At 37.6% G+C, this 22,278-nt stretch overlaps 1 protein-coding gene across 2 annotated transcripts in view; it reads left to right on the top strand.

Annotated features, from left to right (window-relative positions):
* The window catches only part of NDFIP2 (Nedd4 family interacting protein 2), a 47,242-nt gene extending 28,137 nt beyond the window's left edge, over positions 1–19,105 (top strand). For both annotated transcript variants that reach the window (XM_065636993.1, XM_065636984.1), the window contains 4 exons: positions 8,148–8,272; positions 11,344–11,410; positions 15,096–15,201; positions 17,009–19,105. In XM_065636993.1, the coding sequence (XP_065493065.1) occupies positions 8,148–8,272; positions 11,344–11,410; positions 15,096–15,199 (296 nt within the window). In that variant the 3' untranslated portion in view covers positions 15,200–15,201; positions 17,009–19,105. The remainder of the gene's footprint in view (positions 1–8,147; positions 8,273–11,343; positions 11,411–15,095; positions 15,202–17,008) is intronic.
* The last annotated feature ends 3,173 nt before the right edge of the window (positions 19,106–22,278 follow it).

Here is a 22,278-nt window from a genome sequence, read left to right as displayed (position 1 = left end):
GTGTCTACCTTACATAGCAAATACATAAATACATATATAGGTAAAAAAGTGAGTTTTGTAGTCTGACCTCTTTCTGCGGCCGGTCCATAGGAAGGGTATATATTCTCGGGGGCGGAAATGGGCTATGGCTTCATTTTTCTTTTTCTCTTTTTTGCCCTTCCCTATGCGCTACAATTTTTTGTATTTAACCTATTTAGGTTCTGTATTGTGTGAACTTGTTCTTGCTTTTAAATGCTGGTTTGGGCCTTCATTAGCACTATGCTTGGATGTCAAGTGGATTGTTGGCTCTAATATGTTTCAAGTCCTTAAAATCACAGCTGAAAACAGATTTGTTAGCTTGCAGCTAGGAGCACAGTAGTAGTAAAATCCTGCTGTGCAGAAGCTGAACTGGAATCAAAGGCTCTAGAAAGGCTCTGAGGACACTCAAATGCAGTTGACCGAAACTGTGTGCCCAGAACCTTGTGTGAATCTTCCAAGAATGCAGATATTTTCTTGGATAAACTGTCAACTTTCTCTTCAAATAGGTGTTTACCAGAGCACTACTTTTACACATTTGACAAAAATACTCTGCAGATCATAACTTTTCTTGATTTTTCTGAGACTGTTACTGCCAACTTTGCTCGCCTATGAATGAAATGCGTAAAATGAGTGTTTACACATTGCAAGATATTTGTGCAAGTGTGTGCTTAACCAGGCTCTGTGTTGGCTCTTACGGATACTGGTTACATATGGAAAATCGATGAGGTTTACTTGTTCCTTCTGTTCATAAGTATCAGGAGCTCACAGAAGCTCATAGCATGTATAGATCTGTAATATTATTTTTCAGTAGTTTTTCTTAAGGAAGTGGGAGAGCTAAATGAAAAATGAGCTTAATAAGGGTGGATTGCAAATAGTGGGTTGTGTATTCCTGTCCCTCTAATGAGGAGATAAAAGTCCCCATAAAAATGATGTATGTAGATTTAAGAGAGCAGGAATTAAAATGAAATTTACAGTATGACTGTCTTTTGGGATTTGTTTTCAAGATGGGATATGTTTAAACGCTGCAAATAAAGGTGGCAGATCACAGAGAGCCTTGAATAAGTTCCCTCAGTTAAAATGCAGGAGAACAGTGTCGGGAATTGCGTTCTAGTGAGGGGAGCATGGAAAGGATGGCTTGTTCCAGGTGTGCTCTCCCACCTCCTCCTGTGGCTGTTACGCACAGCCTTGGTAGAAAGGCTTTTTTTTTTTTTAATAAAAAACAGTGAACTTGGCTTTTTAAATTTCATCTTATTCAGCCGAAGTATAATAAAGCAAACTTTTTACTGAGCTTACCTGCGCATTGTAATCAACTAGTGATACGTAGCTGTAATACCATCTAGTGGTAGCTGCTCAAGTTGCATGAAATTGCTGTCTTGAGGCCATCTGGTGGCCACATCGGTTTGGATTTCTTGTTTGCTTTAGGAGCTTGGTGCATGCAAGTTACAAACCTGTTTCCCATCGAAGTTGTAAAGTCCCGTTCTGTATAGCATAACTAAATAGAATCAGACAATATGGTCAACAGAATGAAAGTCCTTTGCGTGAACAGGTGGGTTTTTTGCTTTAGCGCTTGATTCAGAAGGTGGAAAAAATTTAGAGAACAACCTATTTTATTTCTAATATGTGGCAAAATCATATGTTTTAAAAAATTGGTGTTGCTCTTGAAACCTGTGACTGTGCTGATGAGCAAAGAATCGGATCTCTAATGGTCAGGGCTGGTGTTTGTCTCTTTCTGATTTTGAGGTAAATGAATATATTAGCGAATATATTCATTTTGCTATGAATGTGAAATGCAACAAATTTTGCTGTCAGACCACTTAATGTATTTTTTCTATTATGTATTTTTAAGTCGGTTGTGCCTTATACATCCTAGTATAAACTTTTCAGAATGCCAGAAGAGGTTGTTAATAGGTGAGTTTCTCAGAGTGAATTTTTTTTTTCTAAATGCACATCAAAAAGGAGGAATTTCTGAGCTGTTTCTTTCCATTTTGAACACAGCCATAATGGTGATAGAGCAAGTAACTGCCATAACCCAAAGGACTTGGTTTTCATGCCTAATGAAGTCTTTTGAGTCACGTCCGATTGGCTCATCCTGGTTAACTATGCGAAGGAGGTCAATCTGGGCATTAATAAGAGGCGTATATGGTTATCTCTTGTATTTATGGAGTACCTTAGAAATATCAAACAGCCTTTTTCACCTGTGGGCTCCAGAAAGAATTGCAGAATTCATCTGGATTCTTTGAAACCGTGGAAGGGAGTTTTGGGTTGTCCCTACAACCAAGGAAAAATGAATGTTAATTTGAACCTCACATATGGTTAGGTAAGGAGGAAGAAATGGAGAAAGGCGCTCAATCGTACAGCCCAACTTGAAGTTCTTATATAAAGTTCTGATTTCTTCATTTTGAACAACACCTGGGCAATATAAACGCTGTGTACAACTCACACCAATAAAATCTCATAATGTAGAAAAATGTAAATGCACATATTATCCCAGATGCTTTATATAACAGATAATAGCCATACCAAAATTTTGTATACTAACGTTCATACAGTTTTCAAAGCTACTAGATGCTTCAAACAGTCGATAAACTGCATTCAAGCTAGGTAGTACATTCAGGGTTTTCAAGCGAGCAGAAGTCGGAAGGTGGAGTTGTAGCACAGCCTTTGGTCGTGCGCTTCTTGAGGAGGGGTGAGCACAGTCTGAATTTTCTGCTGGGAGGATTCCTCTGTGTGAATTCAAGAAACCTGACTTGTGTATGTCCAGATCATGAATCTTATGCAGGTTTCTCTTCGTCATGCAAGAGAAGCTGAAGGGAAGTCATTTGACTGAAATTGTTAATGTTGGAAGGAAATAAAGGAACTGTTTTGAGAGCGCTTGTTTCCCTCTGATTATCAGAGAAGCCTGGCTGACCTTCATACACAATCACCTGACTTCTTTCTGTATGCAGAAAGAATTTGATTTACACGGTTTCTCCATACATGTTGGATGTAATACTGAATAACTGGAATGAGGAAGCTTCCAGATGGGCATTAAGAAAAATTTGCCAACACGGGCAATGAAGCAATAGAAATAAGTTGCCTAGGGAAGGTTTTGAGCATTCATCACTGAGTAGAAAAAAAAAAAAAAAATTGTCTATTGAAGTTGATAGCAAATGCTTCTAGTGATCATCATCAGACTTGAGGTGAGCCCTTCAGGAAGGAGGAAAAATGTGTCCCAGTTTACAAGCGGTATGAATTCTATGCAGAAATTGGAAGAATAATTCTAGTGGTGCATGAAAATCTGGATAGTATTATTTAGTACAGTATGCTTAGTAAACCTAGGCCAGGTATGAAACATTAAGCTCTTTGATGTTTACTGTATATTAAAGTAATAAGTCATTGGACAAACACATTGAAGAACAAAGGATATAACTGAGCATGGCTGCTTTTTGTGGGTATAGTTGCCATTATAATCTTATCACAATCTTGAGCCATGGTTAAAATTTGGAACGAACACAGGTCTTCACACCAGTTTTGCTGGCTCCTTTTCCTGATACTGAATATAAACTTAAGACAAGTGATTAATGTGTAGATTTGGGAAGCTAAGTAAAATAGATCAGCAAGTGAAATGCAAGAACAATTGAGGAAAAAGCAGATTTGTTCTAGTATGCTTATCATTATTGTTGCATCTTCTGATGTATTGCAATATGTACAAAAACATTTGCACAAGACTGCTTAATAACTTGAAAAACTAAGCTTTCTTTGTTTACTGTAAATTGTGGGAGTAGAATGAAAGGTTGTGTCATTATTGCTTTGCAGCTTAATGAGCACTAACAAAAAGCAAGCATGGATTAATAAATTGTTGATGCCGAAGTGCAGCTTCATGCATCATCTTTTCCTTGCCACTGTAGTTACTGGAGAATGAAGAATGGCAATGGATACAAGCTTGTCTGTCAAAACCAAGCTGACTCATTTTACTACAGCTTCTTCAGAATTGCTGATAGATAAAAGACTTTTGACTTCTAACTTCAGTTTTTGATGTGAAAGATCCTCTGCTGACCACTGCCCCTCAGAAGAGGGCTTTGGGTCTGGAAATAACTGATGGATAGCCTTATTTTGTATGTCAGATTCTAAGACTTTTACAACATGTAGAACATCCCGTGCTTTCTATTTCAGCTGGGGCTATCTCATTGCAAACCGTAAAGAGAAATAAAAGTAAAACATAGTTGTTGTTAGCATTATATTGGATATCAAGAAGACTTTTTATTAAAAAAGACCTTTCGTCCAATCCTTCTTGTCCCAAAAAGCAACTTACCTGTTTCTCCTTACGAGTTTTGTTGTCATGAGGAAAAAACTCTAATTATTATATGCTTTTTATGTGAATTACATTAATATAGACTTACTTTCTCCTCTTGTTGTCACTTCAGGAATATATAAAACCCCCAAATCTTAGATTTGTCAGTCCCACTTGTCTGTATGCTGTTAAAGTAGCAAAGAAAGAGACTGAAATCATGATGCTGGTGCAGTCAGTGTAAGTTTCATCTAAATGTCTGGCATTTTTTAAAGGAAAGAGGACAATAGTTGAAAGTTGGGTTCAAGTATGAATCCAGAAGCTGGCGATCTCTGGCATAGGGAACAATTCTTGCTGCAGGGTGGTGAGTCTTGCAGTGGGAGAAGATGAACACAGAACCTGTGTGCATGAAGAGGATGGGCAAACAGAAATTAATGATGTGGTTGTAGCAGCTTGTTAGACTTTGTCTCATGTTTAGGAATGGCTTTCTTCTTTCTGATAGTGTGTATGAGTGCCAGACCAGGAACGTTGTATGAGAATGTCAAGGGAAGCTGAAGCAGTATGAAGGATGAGGTCATCTCCTTAACTCCACGAAGTGAGTGGATGGATGCTGACAAGTAGTGGAAGCTTGCATTCGTGGAAGCCGGAAGCTCACACAATGACTTAGTTATTTCTAGTAGATACAGAAGGAAGTAAATACATCTAGAGAAAATAGTAGATGCTTCCTTTTACTAGTCTCTCCTCTCATCATTTTATTTTCTCTCTCAGCTTGGTGGAAAAACTTGTTTTGTGGCAATATAGGGATGAAAATTATGGACAGCTTGTATTGCGATAATTAGGAATTATACAGAAAATAACATTAGTAACTCTGACCACATGCAGTGTAGGCTGCAAAACTCAGACAACTTGCATGACTGGCAGAGGATATACACGGAAATCATAGTGGAAAAAGATACAGATAGGCAGATGAGGCTAATCTTGATATAGAGAAAAACAACCAGAATGTAGATAAAAATCTCATTTGTTACAGTCAACTCAGAAGCTGGAGATGTGTTTCTGAAAGGAAATAGTGTATTTTGTAACCAGGATGAGACAATGAATAGGATTTTAGGAGTACCAACAAGACACTGAGGAGGTGAGAGAGAAGCAATGGGAAATATTGAAAACACGTAGACATTGTTGTTACCCATCTTAACTTTTTAAAAATGATGCCACACCAAGGCAATGTTGGGAGGATCTCCCTAGCATGTTGCCCAGGTTTTACAGAGATGGAGGTAATACATTCCTCATTACGCTGAAGACAGGTAATTTTGATTAGGTCCTCACTGCAGAATTTTTCTGGTGGATGGTTACAGATAGAAACTTAAATAGTGAGATTTTTCTTCTGTATATAGTTCACTTTTATTGGGATGTGTGAACTTGCGTAGTTTACAGCTTTTTATGTGGTTTATGCCTTTTCTTTCCCGCTTGCATTGTCTGATTATATAACCTGATGGAACAGCACACCAGTTAAAGAGAAAAAGCTATTGTGCACAACACTGGAACATGCTGATGATGCCTTTGCTTTCAGGAGTTGGGCAAACAACTTGCTGTTAAATATCCACCTAATACTCATCCAGTGACTGTAGAGCCTATTTTTAATGTTCCTGTAGGTCAAATTGAAAGGAGGGTAAAATTGTCACTGTGTTCAACTTTGATAAGAACTAATTTTTCCCTCCCCCTGTATTTATGATAAGGAAATTTCTGATTTTTATAATGTATATACAAATTCATTCACATGTTATAGATATCCTTACTTTATATATATATATACATATATATATATGAATTATAAGTATTCTGAGAATTCCTCTAGTCCACATAATCCATTAGAAACATGTCTATCTTCTGTCCTCTTTAGCGTGCCTATCTTGGGAGCCACAATCACCCTTTGTAGCTTGAGTAATGGGGAGAAATGGAGAGAGCAATAAGCTGTTATGCTGGGACAGGAGCAGGAATGCATTGAAGAACTACCTTCCGAAATCTGTTACTCAGAAAAGTGTGGGGGAATTGGAAGGGTTTGCTTAAAATAAGGGAAATCTTGTTTTCAAAACAACATATCCAAGCTTGCTCAAATACAAATGCTTTTCCTGTGTTGTGGAGAGATAAGTAAATGTTAGGGTCACAATGTTGTTCTGTAGTTCTTATGTAATAGAAATGCTCTTTTTTTCATTCTTCTCTGCATATACCAATTTGGATCAGCATTTATTCAAAGTTGTTTGTTACGGGTTGTATGTTTTTGTTTTGGTTTGGTTTTTTTGTTTGGTGGGTTTTGTTTGTTAGTTTTCTTTTTTGTTGTTTGTTTGTTTTTTATTAATTAGTTGTTTGGTTTTTTTTTCCCAAAAAGAGTAGTAATTAGCATTAAAGTAAGCTTTCTCATTGCCACCATCTGTTACCTCTGGCTCTGTCTGAAGCAAGATGTTTTCTCACTTGTACAAAATGACTGTGTTGATGTAAAGTCTTCCAAAACTTCCCTTGAAACTTCAGTTTCTTTACAGTTCATGGAGTTCCACTGCGGTTTGACTGATGACTTTAATTTTGCTTTTGTGGGCAAGTCATTATGTCTTCGTGTGGATTGTTGGAGGAGTTGTAACAAGGTTTTAAATTACCAAAAAAGTGATTATTTGTAGATAATCCTCCCAAATTGACTTTTGTTTAAGAAGACTATCGACCAATTTTCTTTTCCTAATGTTTTGCTCTAAGTGTTCAAATATTTACCAAAAGGCAGACTTTTTTTTTTTTCCTGTGGTGATTTATTGTCTGAATTTGATGTAGGTGTGTGTTTGTTTGTTTGTTTTTTCCATAAGTTTGGGGATTTAATACATTAAGGATTTGTGTGCAGGGATTTTATTCCCCTCTGCCCCGCTTCCATTCCTGCTTGCCTCTTCAGTGGTTTGTGTGTTTGTGGGCTTCACTAATGTTTTCAAATTTCCACCGTCTTGTCCTCACCAGAACTCCTGTATCGTCATCTTCTACCAGCTGCCCCAGCTCTTCTGTTTGGTGGTTTTCCTTTTAGTTGCCCTCACTCCCATAGCTGGGACATCACCGACTTGGGGATTCCCTCACTTTGACCTAACGCACCCAAACCGAAGTCAGTGCAGATGATGTCGTTGATTGCCAAGTGCATACATAGATATGAAACTTTAAATTGTAAAACCACTGGGAGTTCTGTAAAAGTGTTAACTGAAGTTACAGTGGTACTTAAGCTCAATGTCCTTTTTGTTTCTTGATTCCTTAAGCTTCTATGTAAAGCTTCCAAGGCTTCTTATATCTTATGCCTGAAGACAGTAGCCAATGAAACATCAGCTTCTCAGCTTATCTTCATTTCTATACTATGTTTACAGAGCAAGAGCGGATACTTTTATTGTGTTCGATCCAAACTGGATAAAGCTGAATATGCAGCCTTGATACATGCACCTATGTGTGCATATAACTATATTTTGATTTTTAAAGTTTAGCAAGGTCTTTTTTTTTCTTTGTTTTAATCCACGTCTTGTACGTTATAGTCCTTTGTTTGCATTTATCCTTCATGTCTAGTGTCCTCTGGTTAGATTTCTATAGCAATGTAATGCTTTCTTTTATGTTGGAATTTTCTCTTGTTTAAAGTAGTAGGTTCCAGCCAGTTTACCATTTGCTTTGTTATTAAGTGACTATACCAGGGGGAATGTCTGGGTTCAAAGTCAATCTCTGAAAGCCTGAATTACCAGAAGGGAATTACTGACTGTGTAAGCATGTCCTTATTAGCTTAAAAGTGAAATTAATGTTAAGTCTGTTTGCTTAGCTATATAGATTAACAGAAGCTACTGTTTCTTTTATTTTATAGTGGCGTTTATTTTCAACTGGATTGGATTTTGTTTATCCTTCTGTATAACAAATACCATAGCTGGGAGGTATGGTGCAATCTGTGGATTTGGTCTCTCCCTGATCAAATGGATTCTTATTGTACGGGTAGGTTTTTTTGATTGACACTGTACAGACACTGTTTGTAGAACCAAACCAGAACATTTCATTCAAGGATATATAATAATGGAATTAAAAATTAGTATATTAAATTCCAGTATTTAACAAAGTGTCTAGAATTTTCTCTAACTTCTACTTTAGTTGAGAATTTACTTGCTATATATATGCTTACTAAGGATGAAGCTTAATCTGTTTTTATCTGACATAGCATTTTATGTTAGTCTTTCCACTAAATAAATGCAGATGACTCATTCTTTGCACAAATATTTAAAAACATAAAGAAGAAATGGAGCTGGTACCTAAAATGTCACTGGTATTATAGTGTCCTATATGAAAGGTTTATAAATAGCTCAGTCTATTGGCCGGGGGAAAAAAAATGAGAAAACCTTTTTCCCTTGTATTTGATTCCTTTATTCTCTGCAAGATATGTACTGAATCAAGTCAAAATTGAATATGAAATTAGTCACATTTTTACTATCTCGGATGCTCAATTTCTTGATGTTTTAACTGCAAGACTAGATGCTTTTCAGAAAGGTATGTAAGCCAAGTGAAAGTTACTTAGCTAAGTAGATACTGGATGAAATGTAATGATGCTTTATGGACTTGAATTCTGCATGACTGTGAGACACAACATTTAAAATCTCACCCTGTCTAATGAAGAGAGAGATCCTGGATAACTTAGTTAACTTTTACACCCTGTCAGCTCTGAATTTGTTATGTGTGCATGCTAGTAACTTTAACTTGATTTGGTCTTGGCACAATAATACAAAGATTGTAGAGGAGAGATTGCATGGTCCTTCCTGGACATGCCCTTCATCCTTCTTACAGCTGAGGATGGGTTTTTCTTTGCTTTGCCAGGACAGGGGAGTTCTACTGGACTAGATGTGATTCTTAGTTGGAATTCAGGATCTGGGATGGAATTTGTCTCAAGGGAGGGAGAAGACACGATTTTTTCAACTATGCGTGCACTGGGGATACCTTCAGCTTCTCTTGAGGCATACTGAACAGAGGGTAGAATTGCTCATTGTGTCAGTGTTATTATTCCTCTCTGCTTGAAAATGTGCTCATAACGAATACAAAAATTAATATATGCCAAATTTCACTGAAGAATTAGTGTGTTCTAGGCTATATTTAAATTTCCGAATGTAATCTGTTACTAACTTTAAAATATTGGAGCTGACCAATTTCAAGACCTCAGGGCTGTTTCTGCTTCATACTGAAGATTGTCATCTTGTGTTGTCTCCCTTTAGAGACAACAACCGAAAGCTCATAAGGTGTTATGTGGCCAATTTTGTTTTCATGGTGACGCGCAAGCACGCCTGTGTGGACAAAATTGTTCTGTTCCTTTGTTTCAAGCTCCTCAGAAGGCTTGTGCTGCCCTTTCTCACTCAGGGTCAGTGGTACAAAACTTTTATAGTGTCTAAACTATCCTAGTTCCCATATGCTCTCTCTGTATCAGTTTTTACTGGGAGGAAAAAAAAAAAACCAAAACACCAAAACAAAAGGATGACTTTGCTGTGGAGGAAATTAGGCAGAAGAAGTCATAGCTGCAGAAAGAAAGTGTGAGAGTAGTGCACATAGGCCAGTGTTTGATTGCTGGCTTTAGTAAATCTTCCCAGTTAAATGCAACTGTAGCTTTTTCAAAGGTGGATTGGTATATACGTTTGGAGAATTGAAAACGCTGACTCTCAAGAGAGCTGGGATTAATAATGTTGTGAATTTCCTGGGAACTTGAGTATTCATTTGCTATTTTAATGACATGTCAGAATATGAAATGCTTACCCCACTGAATCATAGAAAAGCTAGTATTTGTATAGGAATAATGTAAAAACCAATTTTTCAGTTCAACTTAGCAATTCTGTTTCTTGATATTTTTTTCTTTGATTGCCCATAAAAATCAATACAGTACACGATTAAACCTTTAAAGAATTTATGTGGTCCGGCTTTATTCTGGAGAAAACGTGGATTTCAGTGCACAGTTACTTGAAAATGTTCTTTAAATGTCTTGGATTTTTATCTGGTTGCATATGTGGCACAGTATCCTCTCTTTTTTTTTTTTTTTTTAAGAGTAAACTGAACTATGTGCCTGAATTACATGATTTCTTGGTTGCTACTTCTGAAATGACAAATGAGAAGCACTGTGGCAGGATGCAGTAAACAAACTGCCTCGCAGTAGGACGGGAAGTGTATGAAAAGTGTGCAGAGCCACCAAGCAGGTTATTTTATTCTTTCCGGCAACTTTTCACCCATCTCCCGGTTCCTACTTGTGATGCGCGTTTTGGAGACATTTGATTAGCCTTTTTGTCAGTGAAGCATGCAGTCTGGAGTCTGGTAAAGGCACAGATACCTGTCTCCAACACCATCGCACGCTGCCCTCCAGCTGCCTCCCACATCACAGGGAGGACAAAACAGTCCACCATGGTCACTAACAGAAGCAGTTGAAATACCACTTCAAGGTTCATTTAGTTGCGTTCAGCTCACTGCTGGGAACTGAATGCTGGTTTGAAAATGAAAAGACTTTAATGAGTTGGGGGTCTTTATGGGGCTGGTATTCTTGGCAGCGATTAACAGTAGGGGGTATACAGAAGGTCAAAAGCTCTTCTTTTGAGGGGTCAGCAGAACATCCCTGTCTGATAAGATTAAACTAATGTGGCTTTTGGTGTTAATATCTAAAGCAGCAGGCTGCTGTAATGTGTTTGGGATGGCAGGCATTGGGGGGGAAAAAAAGGAAAATCGACGAGGGGGATTCATTATAACAGAAAATGTCAGAGGATTCTGGCAGGTGATACAAGGGGTTTATTAATACATACAATTTTTTATATATGCACACACACATATATTTTTTTTTAGAGGTTTTAAAATAACTTTGCCACAGACTGACACTGGAAGTGTTATTTGTATATTAAGCTGCTGCACAAATACGAGGTTTGCATTTTCGTTGAAAATATTGCTTTTATTTAAATTTACCTTTTCCTCTATGCTTTCTGTATTCACATAGTGTATTGAATGTGTTTTAGTCATCTTTCTTACTGCAGCTAAGTCTCTTGTATGAATTTCAGTTTTCAGATTATTTTACTGGATATTTCAATGGACAATACTGGCTTTGGTGGATATTTCTTGTACTTGGTAAGTGGCAATTGAAAAAATTTCTGCTTTGATGTGGAAGTACTTAAACATGAATCACATAAATAAGAGTTCTGTAACATGTTTAGCTATGTGTTTTTCTTTAGCTGCTGATACGTTTGTGTTGTTTTTATTTCCATAGTGTTCGTGAGGTTATTGGTTACCATAGTGGTGTTATTGTGTGAACTGCGGACTATTCAAATAACCTTCAGCTCAAAAAATTTTGCTCTACATATGTAATTACATGCATACCTGAGTCTTTTAGTTTCTGCTTTTTAAGCTGCTTCTACTGACTAGGGGTGCAGAACCGTGTAATGAAACTCCACAGCTTTATGTAGAGAACTTACTGAAAAGTGAGTGATATCTAGTACTTACTTACCTGTATGAACATGTATGTCAAGCATTGAATTTTAAGAAATGTGACTGATCCTTGGAAGGTGAAGCTTGCTGTCTTGTGCATAAGTTCATAAAATGCCCTTTTTCTAGTCCTTTGAAATGCACACTGCATCAGTAGCTTCTCAGTCGGACAAGAGAACAGCTTCATGCTTTCTGATCACAGCGCTCCCAGGATCTCAGCTTTCTCTTAAGAGATCGGTCTGCCCATGTTCAAAATGTTAGGCGCATCAAATTCTACTCTTCTGTCTGTTTTTAGTCAGGACATACCAAACCCCAGCCACTATACCTTTTTTCCTACTGTGGATTCTGTAATTTGAATATGGAATCGGGAATTCTTTTCTTTTACAGAAGTGAATGCTACTATCCATTTTCTCTCTCTGGAAGTGTAGTAAACTATTGCTGGTTCAGTAGGTGGCACTCTTCCCTTTGAGTCTATTGACTCAAATGGCTAAACAGCAAATGTGAGAATGAAATGTTGAGTACATTTCAAAAAAATAAAAACACCACTGAGATCCTGCTTGTGAGTTGCTATTTATCTCGCAAGAAATAAATGTTACCTAAAATTTTCTCGTATCTGCCTTTTAGTACAGTTCGAGGACATTCATCAGACTTGTTAATACTCAGCTTGTTTTACTGTTATGCACTTGGTTACTTGAGATATATGGAAACTGCAGATGTTTAACACATCACAGCACCAGTCCCTTGAATGCTTTCGAGTTCTGTTTGAGGTGATTGCTTTTAAGTAGGAAGTAAAATGACTCTTTACAGGTACAAACATCTCCAGATAAATCTTTATTAAAAAAGAAACCCTTGTGGTGCCTGAGGTTGAGGTTTGACACTTTTTTCACTTGGATGAAAATAGCGTGTTCTTCCCCTAACATTTTCCTCCACCATGTCTATGGAAAAAGCTATGCACTTGTAGTTCCTTTTCTTACTAGTCTTCTGCAGCGCTTGTTCTGAAGTTCGGTCACTTAGATTTAGGAAAGCCTTAACTTAGGTTTATTTTCAGCCTTAACTGTTAGAAGATTATTTTTTTTACTTTGACACACGAAGTTTATTCATTCCAAGATACATTATAAAAAGCACTGTGACCAGGCGGAATGCATTCAGCCATCAACGTTCTCTTGTCTTATGAACGTTTTGCATGAAATATGCCAATCGATAACGTGGATATACCGAGATTGCTAGAACACCATAGAAGGATTTAACCCAACAGAGCTACTGAGCAGGACGTGGAGGAGCATTATCGAGTCTCGGGAGCGATGCCAAGCAGATCTGTATTTCATTGTTTCGGATAACTCTCCCATTAGAGCATGCGAAAAAGCGTGTCCTGCATCTCTTCAGAAGTGAAAGAACCGAGTTGGATTCGTTCATTTGCATAGCCCTTTGAACATACCTGAGTACACCTATTGCCATTTTCTCTCTTGTGGTGCTCACCCAGCTGCTTCTGCTCCCTTCCCTTCTTTCAACATTTGGAAAAATCTGCTCACGCTTCGCGGAAAAGTGAAGTCTACTTCCAAGGAGCTGTCATGTACAGTGAATAAATTGGAGAAAGACAATTCAAATTTTTAAATTTAAATGTTAGCCAATATTTCTTTTTGAGGAACACAATGGAAAGTGGTTTGGTTTTGTTTTATTTTATTTTTCTTTCCTTCCCTAAACGGAGGAATATAAAATATGGGTTGAACTTGGACTGGTTTTTCCAACATGTGTAATGCAGAAAGTATGCTTTCAGAAAGGCACCTTGAGAGCTGCCTGCCCACCTTTTGCTGTTTCAGCTGCTTTTCAGTTGAACGTGGGACCATCATCTCTGGGAACGTCTGGGTAGCAGCTTTTGTAGTAGGCTTTTGATCCAGACCTTAGTGCTTTCATCTCCTCGCAGAATTCACCTTAATCACAGAAATGTGTCTGGCTTAGGTCAAAGTTCCAGTGGTTAGCAGAGCATTCTCTGTTTGGGGTTTTTTTTGGTGTGTGTGTGTCCTAAGGAGGTTTGTTTTTTTTTTTTTTAAAAAAAAAGGCAGAAAGAAAGTAAATAAAATGAAAATTTACAAGTAAAAAGCATTTCGAGAAGAAATGAGCATAGGAAAAAAAAGAAAAAAAAGTCTCAACCTGGAGAGCAGGTGGCATAAGTGCATCACATAACAAAATATCAGTGTAAGCCTGGAGATTGTTTATTAGGATGTAAGATGATGAAAATGATGAAATCTTTTGCTAAACTGGTTATGCTTCAGTTTAGACTTTCATTTGAGCCTTTGGAATCTTAGTACATACATGTATGTATACACATAAGCATATATCTTCAAGGTACCTATGTATTCATTAAATCAGGAGAATTGCGCTCTAGTCGCGTGTTTCTCTCCACTGGATGTGGAATTTGGATTTCAACCCCCTAACTCTTTGGGCGGATTGTTTAATCTCTCTTGGATTCTCCCCGATCCCACTGATAAATGGATTAATCTGTTGAAGTTTACTTAGCGGAGGAAAATGGACCAAAGAGCTGTGTCCACTATGCAATAATATCTTTTTCTGGGTTTGTTTGGTCAGATGCCCAGTGAATCTCTGAATTGGTAACATGATAGTGATTTCCACTGTTGCAATTGTAACTTCTGTGTGACTGTTCTGTATCCCTTGTTCCTCTTAGAAGACCTAAAATATTCTTTCAAATGGAGTTCGATTTAAATACTTAAAATAATTTGAAATGTGGAGTAGACCAAAACTAAAAAAAGTAATCATAACACATGTTGAGTAGTTTTCTTTGAATCTGTTTTCTTCCTACTCTTCGACTGGTTCATTTTCCTGGATGGTTAAATCTCAAGCCATAATCTACTATATTTTATTATAGGCTTGTTACTAGATCAGCCTGTGCTGTCTCTTTTTTTTTCCTCTTTTGACTTGAAATATATTTCTCTTATACATTTATAAAGGTATGTTTTGTGCTCCGGATAGTTTTTTAACACACTGGTAATTAATTTGAAGAATTCTACTTGAAAAGAATGTGGAGCATGTATTCTTTTTTTATTTTTTTTTAAGTTCTTTCATGCAGTCTTTTTAGCAACTGATATTTGAACCCAGAATGAACGTAAAATTTCTAAAAAGCCGTCCATAAGGCTGCATCCTAATGTCAACGAGACAAAAGCAGTAGACCTTCATTTTGAATTTGTGAATGATGCATAAAGACATTGATATCTTTAGTATAGTCTAGATTTCTAAAAAAATATGCTAATAAAAATAATGTGGGATAGTGTCTGCTTGGGTTGATATACTTCATTTTGTGCATTTTCTACACTTTCAGGACTCCTCCTGTTCTTTCGGGGCTTTGTTAATTATCTTAAAGTCAGAAATATGTCTGAAAGCATGGCAGCTGCTCACAGAACAAGATTTTTTTTCTTGTACTGAAGGTAAGCAATTTTTAGTGACAAGGTTATCTCTCTCAGGAAAACTGAGAAGAATTAAATACTTAGAGATAAATAATTAAACTTCTGTCACAAAACAGAAGTCACATGCTTTTTAAACATCTGTCATGAATTTTGTACATAGTCTACGTGGACTCATATCTGAAGTCTCTTGAAGTCATGAAATTTGAAGGTAAATAGTGCATCCTCGTTGCCTCCAGTCCTCCCTGGAGCTAGTGTTAGTTAAAAAAACGAAGAGGAACCTGTTGTTTTTCCTAAGCAAGAAGCAATATCTGCTCCCTGTCAGGATACTGTCCTTTGTGTTAGAAGCCTGGCTTTAGCAGTCAACCTGTTGGGAGCACGTTAGGAAGTACTAAGCTGCCCGCATATTAAACCTGATTGACGTGGGTCTGAACATGCGAACAATAGAGGAATATTGTGTCTATTTACATGACTGGATTAAGACAGTCATGTACGAGTATGATTATTCTGTATGCAACAATGTGCTGTGTATATCCTTCAGGTAGCTGACTAATCAGTCTGGCACATATCCACTCCTCTTTTTTTTTTTAATATACTTTTTATCCGTTAGGTGGATCCATTAGACTTCACCGTGTAACTTAAATCAGGGATGCCCATTTGCAATTAACTTTTTTTACTTAAACTGCATGATGAGAGAAATCTAAGCCTAGAAATAAACACTGTAGCACTTTCATTACTCTGCAGCTTACTTAAAATGCATAAATACTGTATTTTGGCTTAACTGAGAAGCTGTGTTTGCTGTAATAAAGTAGATTTTCGTAACTTTTTTCCAAGGTTAGTCATAGGACCGATATGAAGTAACCAACAACACATTACTGAAGCCTGAAAAAAACTGAGACGGTATTTGTGTAGAAAAAAATGGTTCCTTTTATATAAGACAGTGATATACATTTACAACGGGCTAATAAATATTTGTGCTATACTACATAGTTCTTGGTCATGGAAGAAATCTGTTAATAGAACTGTAACATAATATTTCTTTGTAATGTGCTATTTTTGTCAAAATTATGCTGCAAGTTAAATAACTAAGGCCTATGTTGCCTTTTAGTAGCCAACCCAAATTGGCATCTATATGGCAGCATTTCCTTTTTACAGTCATTACATGTCTCTCTTTTTCTTAGTAATATGGAAACCTCTTGAGAAATACTGAAATTTGTAGAGATGAGACTGAAAATACCTGTTAGCTCTCAGTACAATGAAGTGTAAAAACAATATTTAAAAAATAATTTTAAAGATTAATTGGTATTTGAAAACTGTAGCTTGAAGGGAATAATGAGAGTGTATGATAATGTGGTCTGGAATTGTTTTGCTGAAACTAAAATTCTGCTTTGGAACAAAACGCTATTTAATTCAGCCTTAAGTGGAGTTAATGAATTGTCCTATCTGAGTTCAGTGGTTTTGAATTTTTCCTTTCATCACTGAGTTGTAGGGGCTGATAAGGTCCATTAGAGAGCTGGACACACAAATATTTTTTTGAAGTATCTTAAGTATTGAAACAAGGAGTTCAGATTAATTGCTGTCACGCTTAAATGTCCTTGTTCTTGCGTAGACAGATAATTTCCTCCTCAGTGGGTATTAGTTTTAGTAAATAACAAATGTTACCTGTACAGTACAAAATAATAGTAAGCTTTCTTTTTCATTTTTGTGCTGTCTTGACGTGGGGGGCAAAAAGGCTGCTGCTTCGTTGCTTCTCAGTTTAACATCAGTCAGCAACGCTGCTTCTGGTGAATCACTGCGATGAACTGAAGTACAACTCTTTCTTTATCTCCAGGCTGCATTGAACAGACATTCCTTTCCCATCCCAGTGTGAAGCTTCCAGATGATCTGAAACACTCCGAGTTAATAGGAGACTACTAAAACCAGAAGACGAATTAGTGAAGATACGGCTTCAAAAACAAATGACAGGATGGTTTATGCTGAAATGCCAGTTCTTGTCATTCTAGTAAATATTTATAATTGCTGCCTTTTGTTTTAGCACATTTGTATATGTGCTTATGAAAAAGATAGTACTGAAGAAAGAACAAACCATCTGTTAGTATAGATTAGGTACAGTCAGACTCAGTTAATCTGTGCTTGTTGTATCTGAAAGATTTAAGTGGTAACTTGTTTCACAGCGTGTATGTACCACTGAGTTGTTGATCTGAACTTCGAGTACAATGGAATGCATTAAATGATTCAGATTATCCGGTTCAGACAGATTTTTTTAATATAATTTAGATTCATTTAATGATTGTGTAGAACATTAAGTTTACTAAAACCCGAAGTTCCTTGTTGTCACAAACTTGTATTCGCCAATATTTTATCAAATTCAAACCAATATAATGGTTTACTTAAAACCGATACTCCACTTTGAGTCCCCTGTAAATAACTCTGCATAAATGACTGTTTGAATTGCTTCTTAGGAAATATGCCAAAATATATTTTGTAACAGCATATTCTCTAAATTTTGTTTAATCTTAGAGCTACGTACGTATTTTTTGTTAATTGGCCATTAAGGGTATGGTTACTATTAGATGTAATTTTGGAGGTAAGGGCATTCATCCTAACTTTCCTCACATTAATTATTATTAACAGGTTCGGGCTTGAGACTGAAAGTCCTTTATTCATATGCACAATCCCATTAAAAGATGGAGTTTGTTCACATTCACAGGGATGGACGGCCTGATATCGTTAGTCCTTGGTTATCAGTTGGATCCTCGTAGGTGCATCTCTGTTCCTGAAACAGAGTATTGCAAATGTATTCCCTGGGTTGTAACACTGGCTCTGTTTAAGAAGTCTTGAGTTCTGTATAAATGTAACATCCACAATGAGAGTTTCTCAAAAAAATTCATACAGCTATCTTGCAATGCTTGTTTAGAATAAATACTTTGCCATTTCCTAAGAATAAACTAATTTAAATGTAAGGTAATTTTGGAAATAATCTGTGAAGGAAAAAAAAAATGGAAACCAACTTACTTTTAAAGCTCTGAAAGTAGAAAATGTGTGTTGCACCTCTCCTAGTATTCATTGAAGATACACTATTACTTTCTTATAAATATCATCTCTTTAAGGGGTACTGTCTACTGTTCATGCATGTGTGGTTTCCTTTAAAGTTTTTGAAATTTATGCTGCTCCTCAAGTAGGAGAATACATCTCTCAGTCCTTTGTACAACTGGAATCTCAGTTGCAAAAATATGTTGGTTGTTGGTTGCACCTTTGAGGAAAAAAAAAAAATCCAAATACTTTCCTCCAGTTTTACTTTTTATATTAGAATTCTGCCTTTTTATTACTAACATTAAAACCAGTGAGGTTTATGTTGTTTTAAGCTAGTGTTGTATTCCATTTTGTATCTATAATGAATGTTTAAAATATACATACGTAAGCTGGTTATGTTATTCATTTTCTTAATCTTTCAGAGACAGTGAAAGTGACTAAAACTTTAGGGGCACCTCCACTTCCCAGCTTTTTATGGAACGAATAAAATTACGTATTATGTTCGATATCTGATTGGGATTTCCTTCTAACTTATCTGTTTCTTTCTGTGTTCTTTTGCATTCATTGTGCAAACAAAAAAAAGCAGATAATAAAACATTGCTTTGTTTTGCTAATTAAGACTTATGCTTTTTCGTTTTTTGTACTTCACATTGAAAAATGCACACTGCGATATTTGTGTCAACATGGAATTACAGGCAAATTACTTTGCAAAATGATTACTAACCAATCCTTTCTACTCTTCTCCTTTTCGTCATGTTTTATGGCAACAAACTGTTAGGACGTTTCTTTTAAGGAGTTAATACAATTGTAGAAGCCATGCAATATTGATTCGTTTTCCATGTTTACCAATGTCAACTAGTACTATTTGCCAACTACATAAATTCTCCCAAATTAAGTAGTGGTCTTCTGATTGATTTATTTCTGTTTGCTCCGCTGTTATAGAAATCTTCATACAGATTTTTTGTTTGTTTTTTTTTTTCCTGGACTAGCTTTGAAAAGTTCTCATTTGGACAGAAAGAATATGTAGGGTTAAAAACATACACATGTTATCTAATCCTCTATAGTTGATGCAGCATTTTGGTAGCCTGAAATCTCATCAGCAGGAGGAAGGGAATTGGGACACTGTTTTCAAAGACTCTGCAATCTATTCCAGATGTGTCAAATGCTGCATATTTTCCTTGCTATTTCCTGTGAGCTCGGTTAGGAGCAGCTGGCTCTGTGGTTTGGAGACACCTGGCCAGCTTCACTTTGTGTCTTAGTCCGGGGGGAGAAGAGGGGAAGCTCCAGTATCACAATGAAGTTGACTGTAAACAGATTTTGTATGAATGCAAATAAGGCTTTGAAGTTTGGGGCAGAAACAACTGGGAGAGGCGAGGTGGGGAGAGAAAGTTCCATTTTATTCAAGCAGCTGGCATGAATGTAATTTCTTTAGTTTTGTCATCTACCTTTATTGATGTGGACACCATGGGGAGATGGACATCTTGAATATGGCTCAAGTATCCTGTGACTACTAGTGCATTTCAGAAGTGATCCATCAGTTGCACTTTCCAGTGCAGCTGACTGATGGAATTGGACTCCTTCGGCAGAGGAGGTTGTCTCCAAGCTTTCACTTTTCTCACTGTTCCACCAAGAGTACGGACACAGTCCTTATCCTGCAACACCTTTTCACCTGGTTTCAACACCCTGCTCTTTCTGAGTCTACTTCCCTCCCCTTGAATGATGACAACAGGTGAGGAAAAGTGGTTTATTTAATGTGCTATCACAACTATCAAAACATCAGAAAGCTTTTAATCTCTTCCATTTTTGAGTGTTTTCCCACAGTACTCCACGTTAGTCCCTCCCGTGTGGTTGCTTGCATTATTCACTTGAACAAAAAGTTCATCTCATCAAACTACCATTGCTTCCTGGACTTCTGAAGAGAAGGTGAATAACCTCTGGTATGGAAATAGGTGTTTCTCAGTAAGGAGAAATAAAGTAAAGCATTTGACACCTTCTCCCACAGCATCCTTGCAGCTAAACTGAGGAAGTGTGGTCTGGACGGTCGGGTAGTGAGGTGGACTGTGAACTGGCTGAAGGAGAGAAGCCAGAGAGTCGTGGTCAATGGGGCAGAGTCTGGTTGGAGGCCTGTATCTAGTGGAGTCCCTCAAGGGTCAGTACTGGGACCAGTATTATTCAATATATTTATCAACGACTTGGATGAGGGAATTGAGTGTACTATCAGCAAGTTTGCTGATGACACCAAGCTGGGAGGAGTGGCTGACACGCCAGAAGGCTGTGCTGCCATCCAGCGAGATCTGGACAGGCTGGAGAGTTGGGCGGGGAAAAATTTAATGAAATATAACAAGGGCAAGTGTAGAGTCTTGCATCTGGGTAGGAACAACCCCAAGTTCCAGTATAGGTTGGGGAATGACCTGTTAGAGAGCAGTGTAGGGGAAAGGGACCTGGGGGTCCTGGTGGACAGCAGGATGACCATGAGCCAGCACTGTGCCCTTGTGGCCAAGAAGGCCAATGGCATCCTGGGGTGTATTAGAAGGGGGGTGGTTAGTAGGTCGAGAGAGGTTCTCCTTCCCTTCTACTCTGCCCTGGTGAGACCTCATCTGGAATATTGTGTCCAGTTCTTCGTCCCTCAGTTCAAGAAGGACAGGGAACTGCTGGAGAGAGTCCAGCGCAGGGCCACAAAGATGATGAAGGGAGTGGAGCATCTCCCTTATGAGGAAAGGCTGAGGGAGCTGGGTCTCTTTAGCTTGGAGAAGAGGAGACTGAGGGGTGACCTCATTAATGTTTATAAATATATAAAGGGTGAGTGTCACGAGGATGGAGCCAGGCTCTTAGTGACAACCAATGATAGGACAAGGGGCAATGGGTACAAACTGGAACACAGGAGGTTCCACTTAAATTTGAGAAGAAACTTCTTCTCAGTGAGGGTGCCAGAGCACTGGAACAGGCTGCCCAGGGAGGTTGTGGAGTCTCCTTCTCTGGAGACATTCAAAACCCGCCTGGACGCCTTCCTGTGTAACCTCATCTGGGTGTTCCTGCTCTGGCAGGGGAGTTGGACTAGATCTTTCGAGGTCCCTTCCAATCCTTAACATTCTGTGATTCTGTGAAGGAAAACAAAAAAATTCTAATCATGCTAAAACATGTTTAGCATATGTGCACATCTCCCTAGAAACAGTGGAGTCCAGTGTATCGTTTGTCCTATGTTGTTATTTTCCACCATCCCAAGATCCCTATGTTTTTTCTTTATAATTCTGAGGATACTTTTGCCATCTGTATCTTCTCTGCTTGGCATATCCTTTCCACTTCCATGTCCCTTTTCCTTTCTCTGTGTACTTGTTACGTACCCAGTAAAGACAGGCAGAAGGCTGCCCTACTGCATGTTTGCTGCAGTTAATAAATAAACTGCCTACCAATTTTTAAGGTGTTTTGTTGGTGTGTTGTGTTTTTTTTTTTTTTTCTTCCCTGCAATGATGGTTTCTATTTTCCTCTCTCCTTTTTTTTACAGGTAAGCCAGCTTTTTAAAATCAATGACTTTCAGACAGACAGCTAAAAATGCTTAAAATATGTGACCGCGCCATCCACCTGTTTCAAGCATTGCCTGTGCAAGTGGAACTAAAACAGCAGCAGAATTTGGTTGAGATGTATTTTCTTTTATCTCCTGAAGTGTCTGCATGATGAACTTTAAACATTTTTCTGATATGTAATTACTTCCCCCCTGCCGCCCCCCATGCTTCCCAAATGAAAGAAAAGTCATCTTTACTGGATTTTTGTCTATGGTATATTTTCTAAGTGAGGAAACTTGCAAGCAGTGAGGCTCAAAAGTATTGCAAACCATATCGGCTCTCCAACAATTGTTTTTTTTTTTTTAGTGTAAAACAGGTATATATTAAAAACCAACCAACCAAAAAAAATTTTAAAAGTTTTGATTCTTTCATACTGAGGGATGGATACAGTTATCCCCACATTTTTCCATCTCTTCTTGCAGTCTTCACTCTTAATTTTTCTTGGGGTCAAAAAACCACTGTGTTTGCGGGGGTGTCCTTGGTGTAACATGCGAAGTCGTTCATTGAT

Source organism: Caloenas nicobarica, chromosome 1 (genome assembly GCF_036013445.1).
Source record: "Caloenas nicobarica isolate bCalNic1 chromosome 1, bCalNic1.hap1, whole genome shotgun sequence".
Classification (NCBI taxonomy): Eukaryota; Metazoa; Chordata; class Aves; order Columbiformes; family Columbidae; genus Caloenas; species Caloenas nicobarica.
This window is presented reverse-complemented; position numbering and strand designations above follow the sequence as displayed.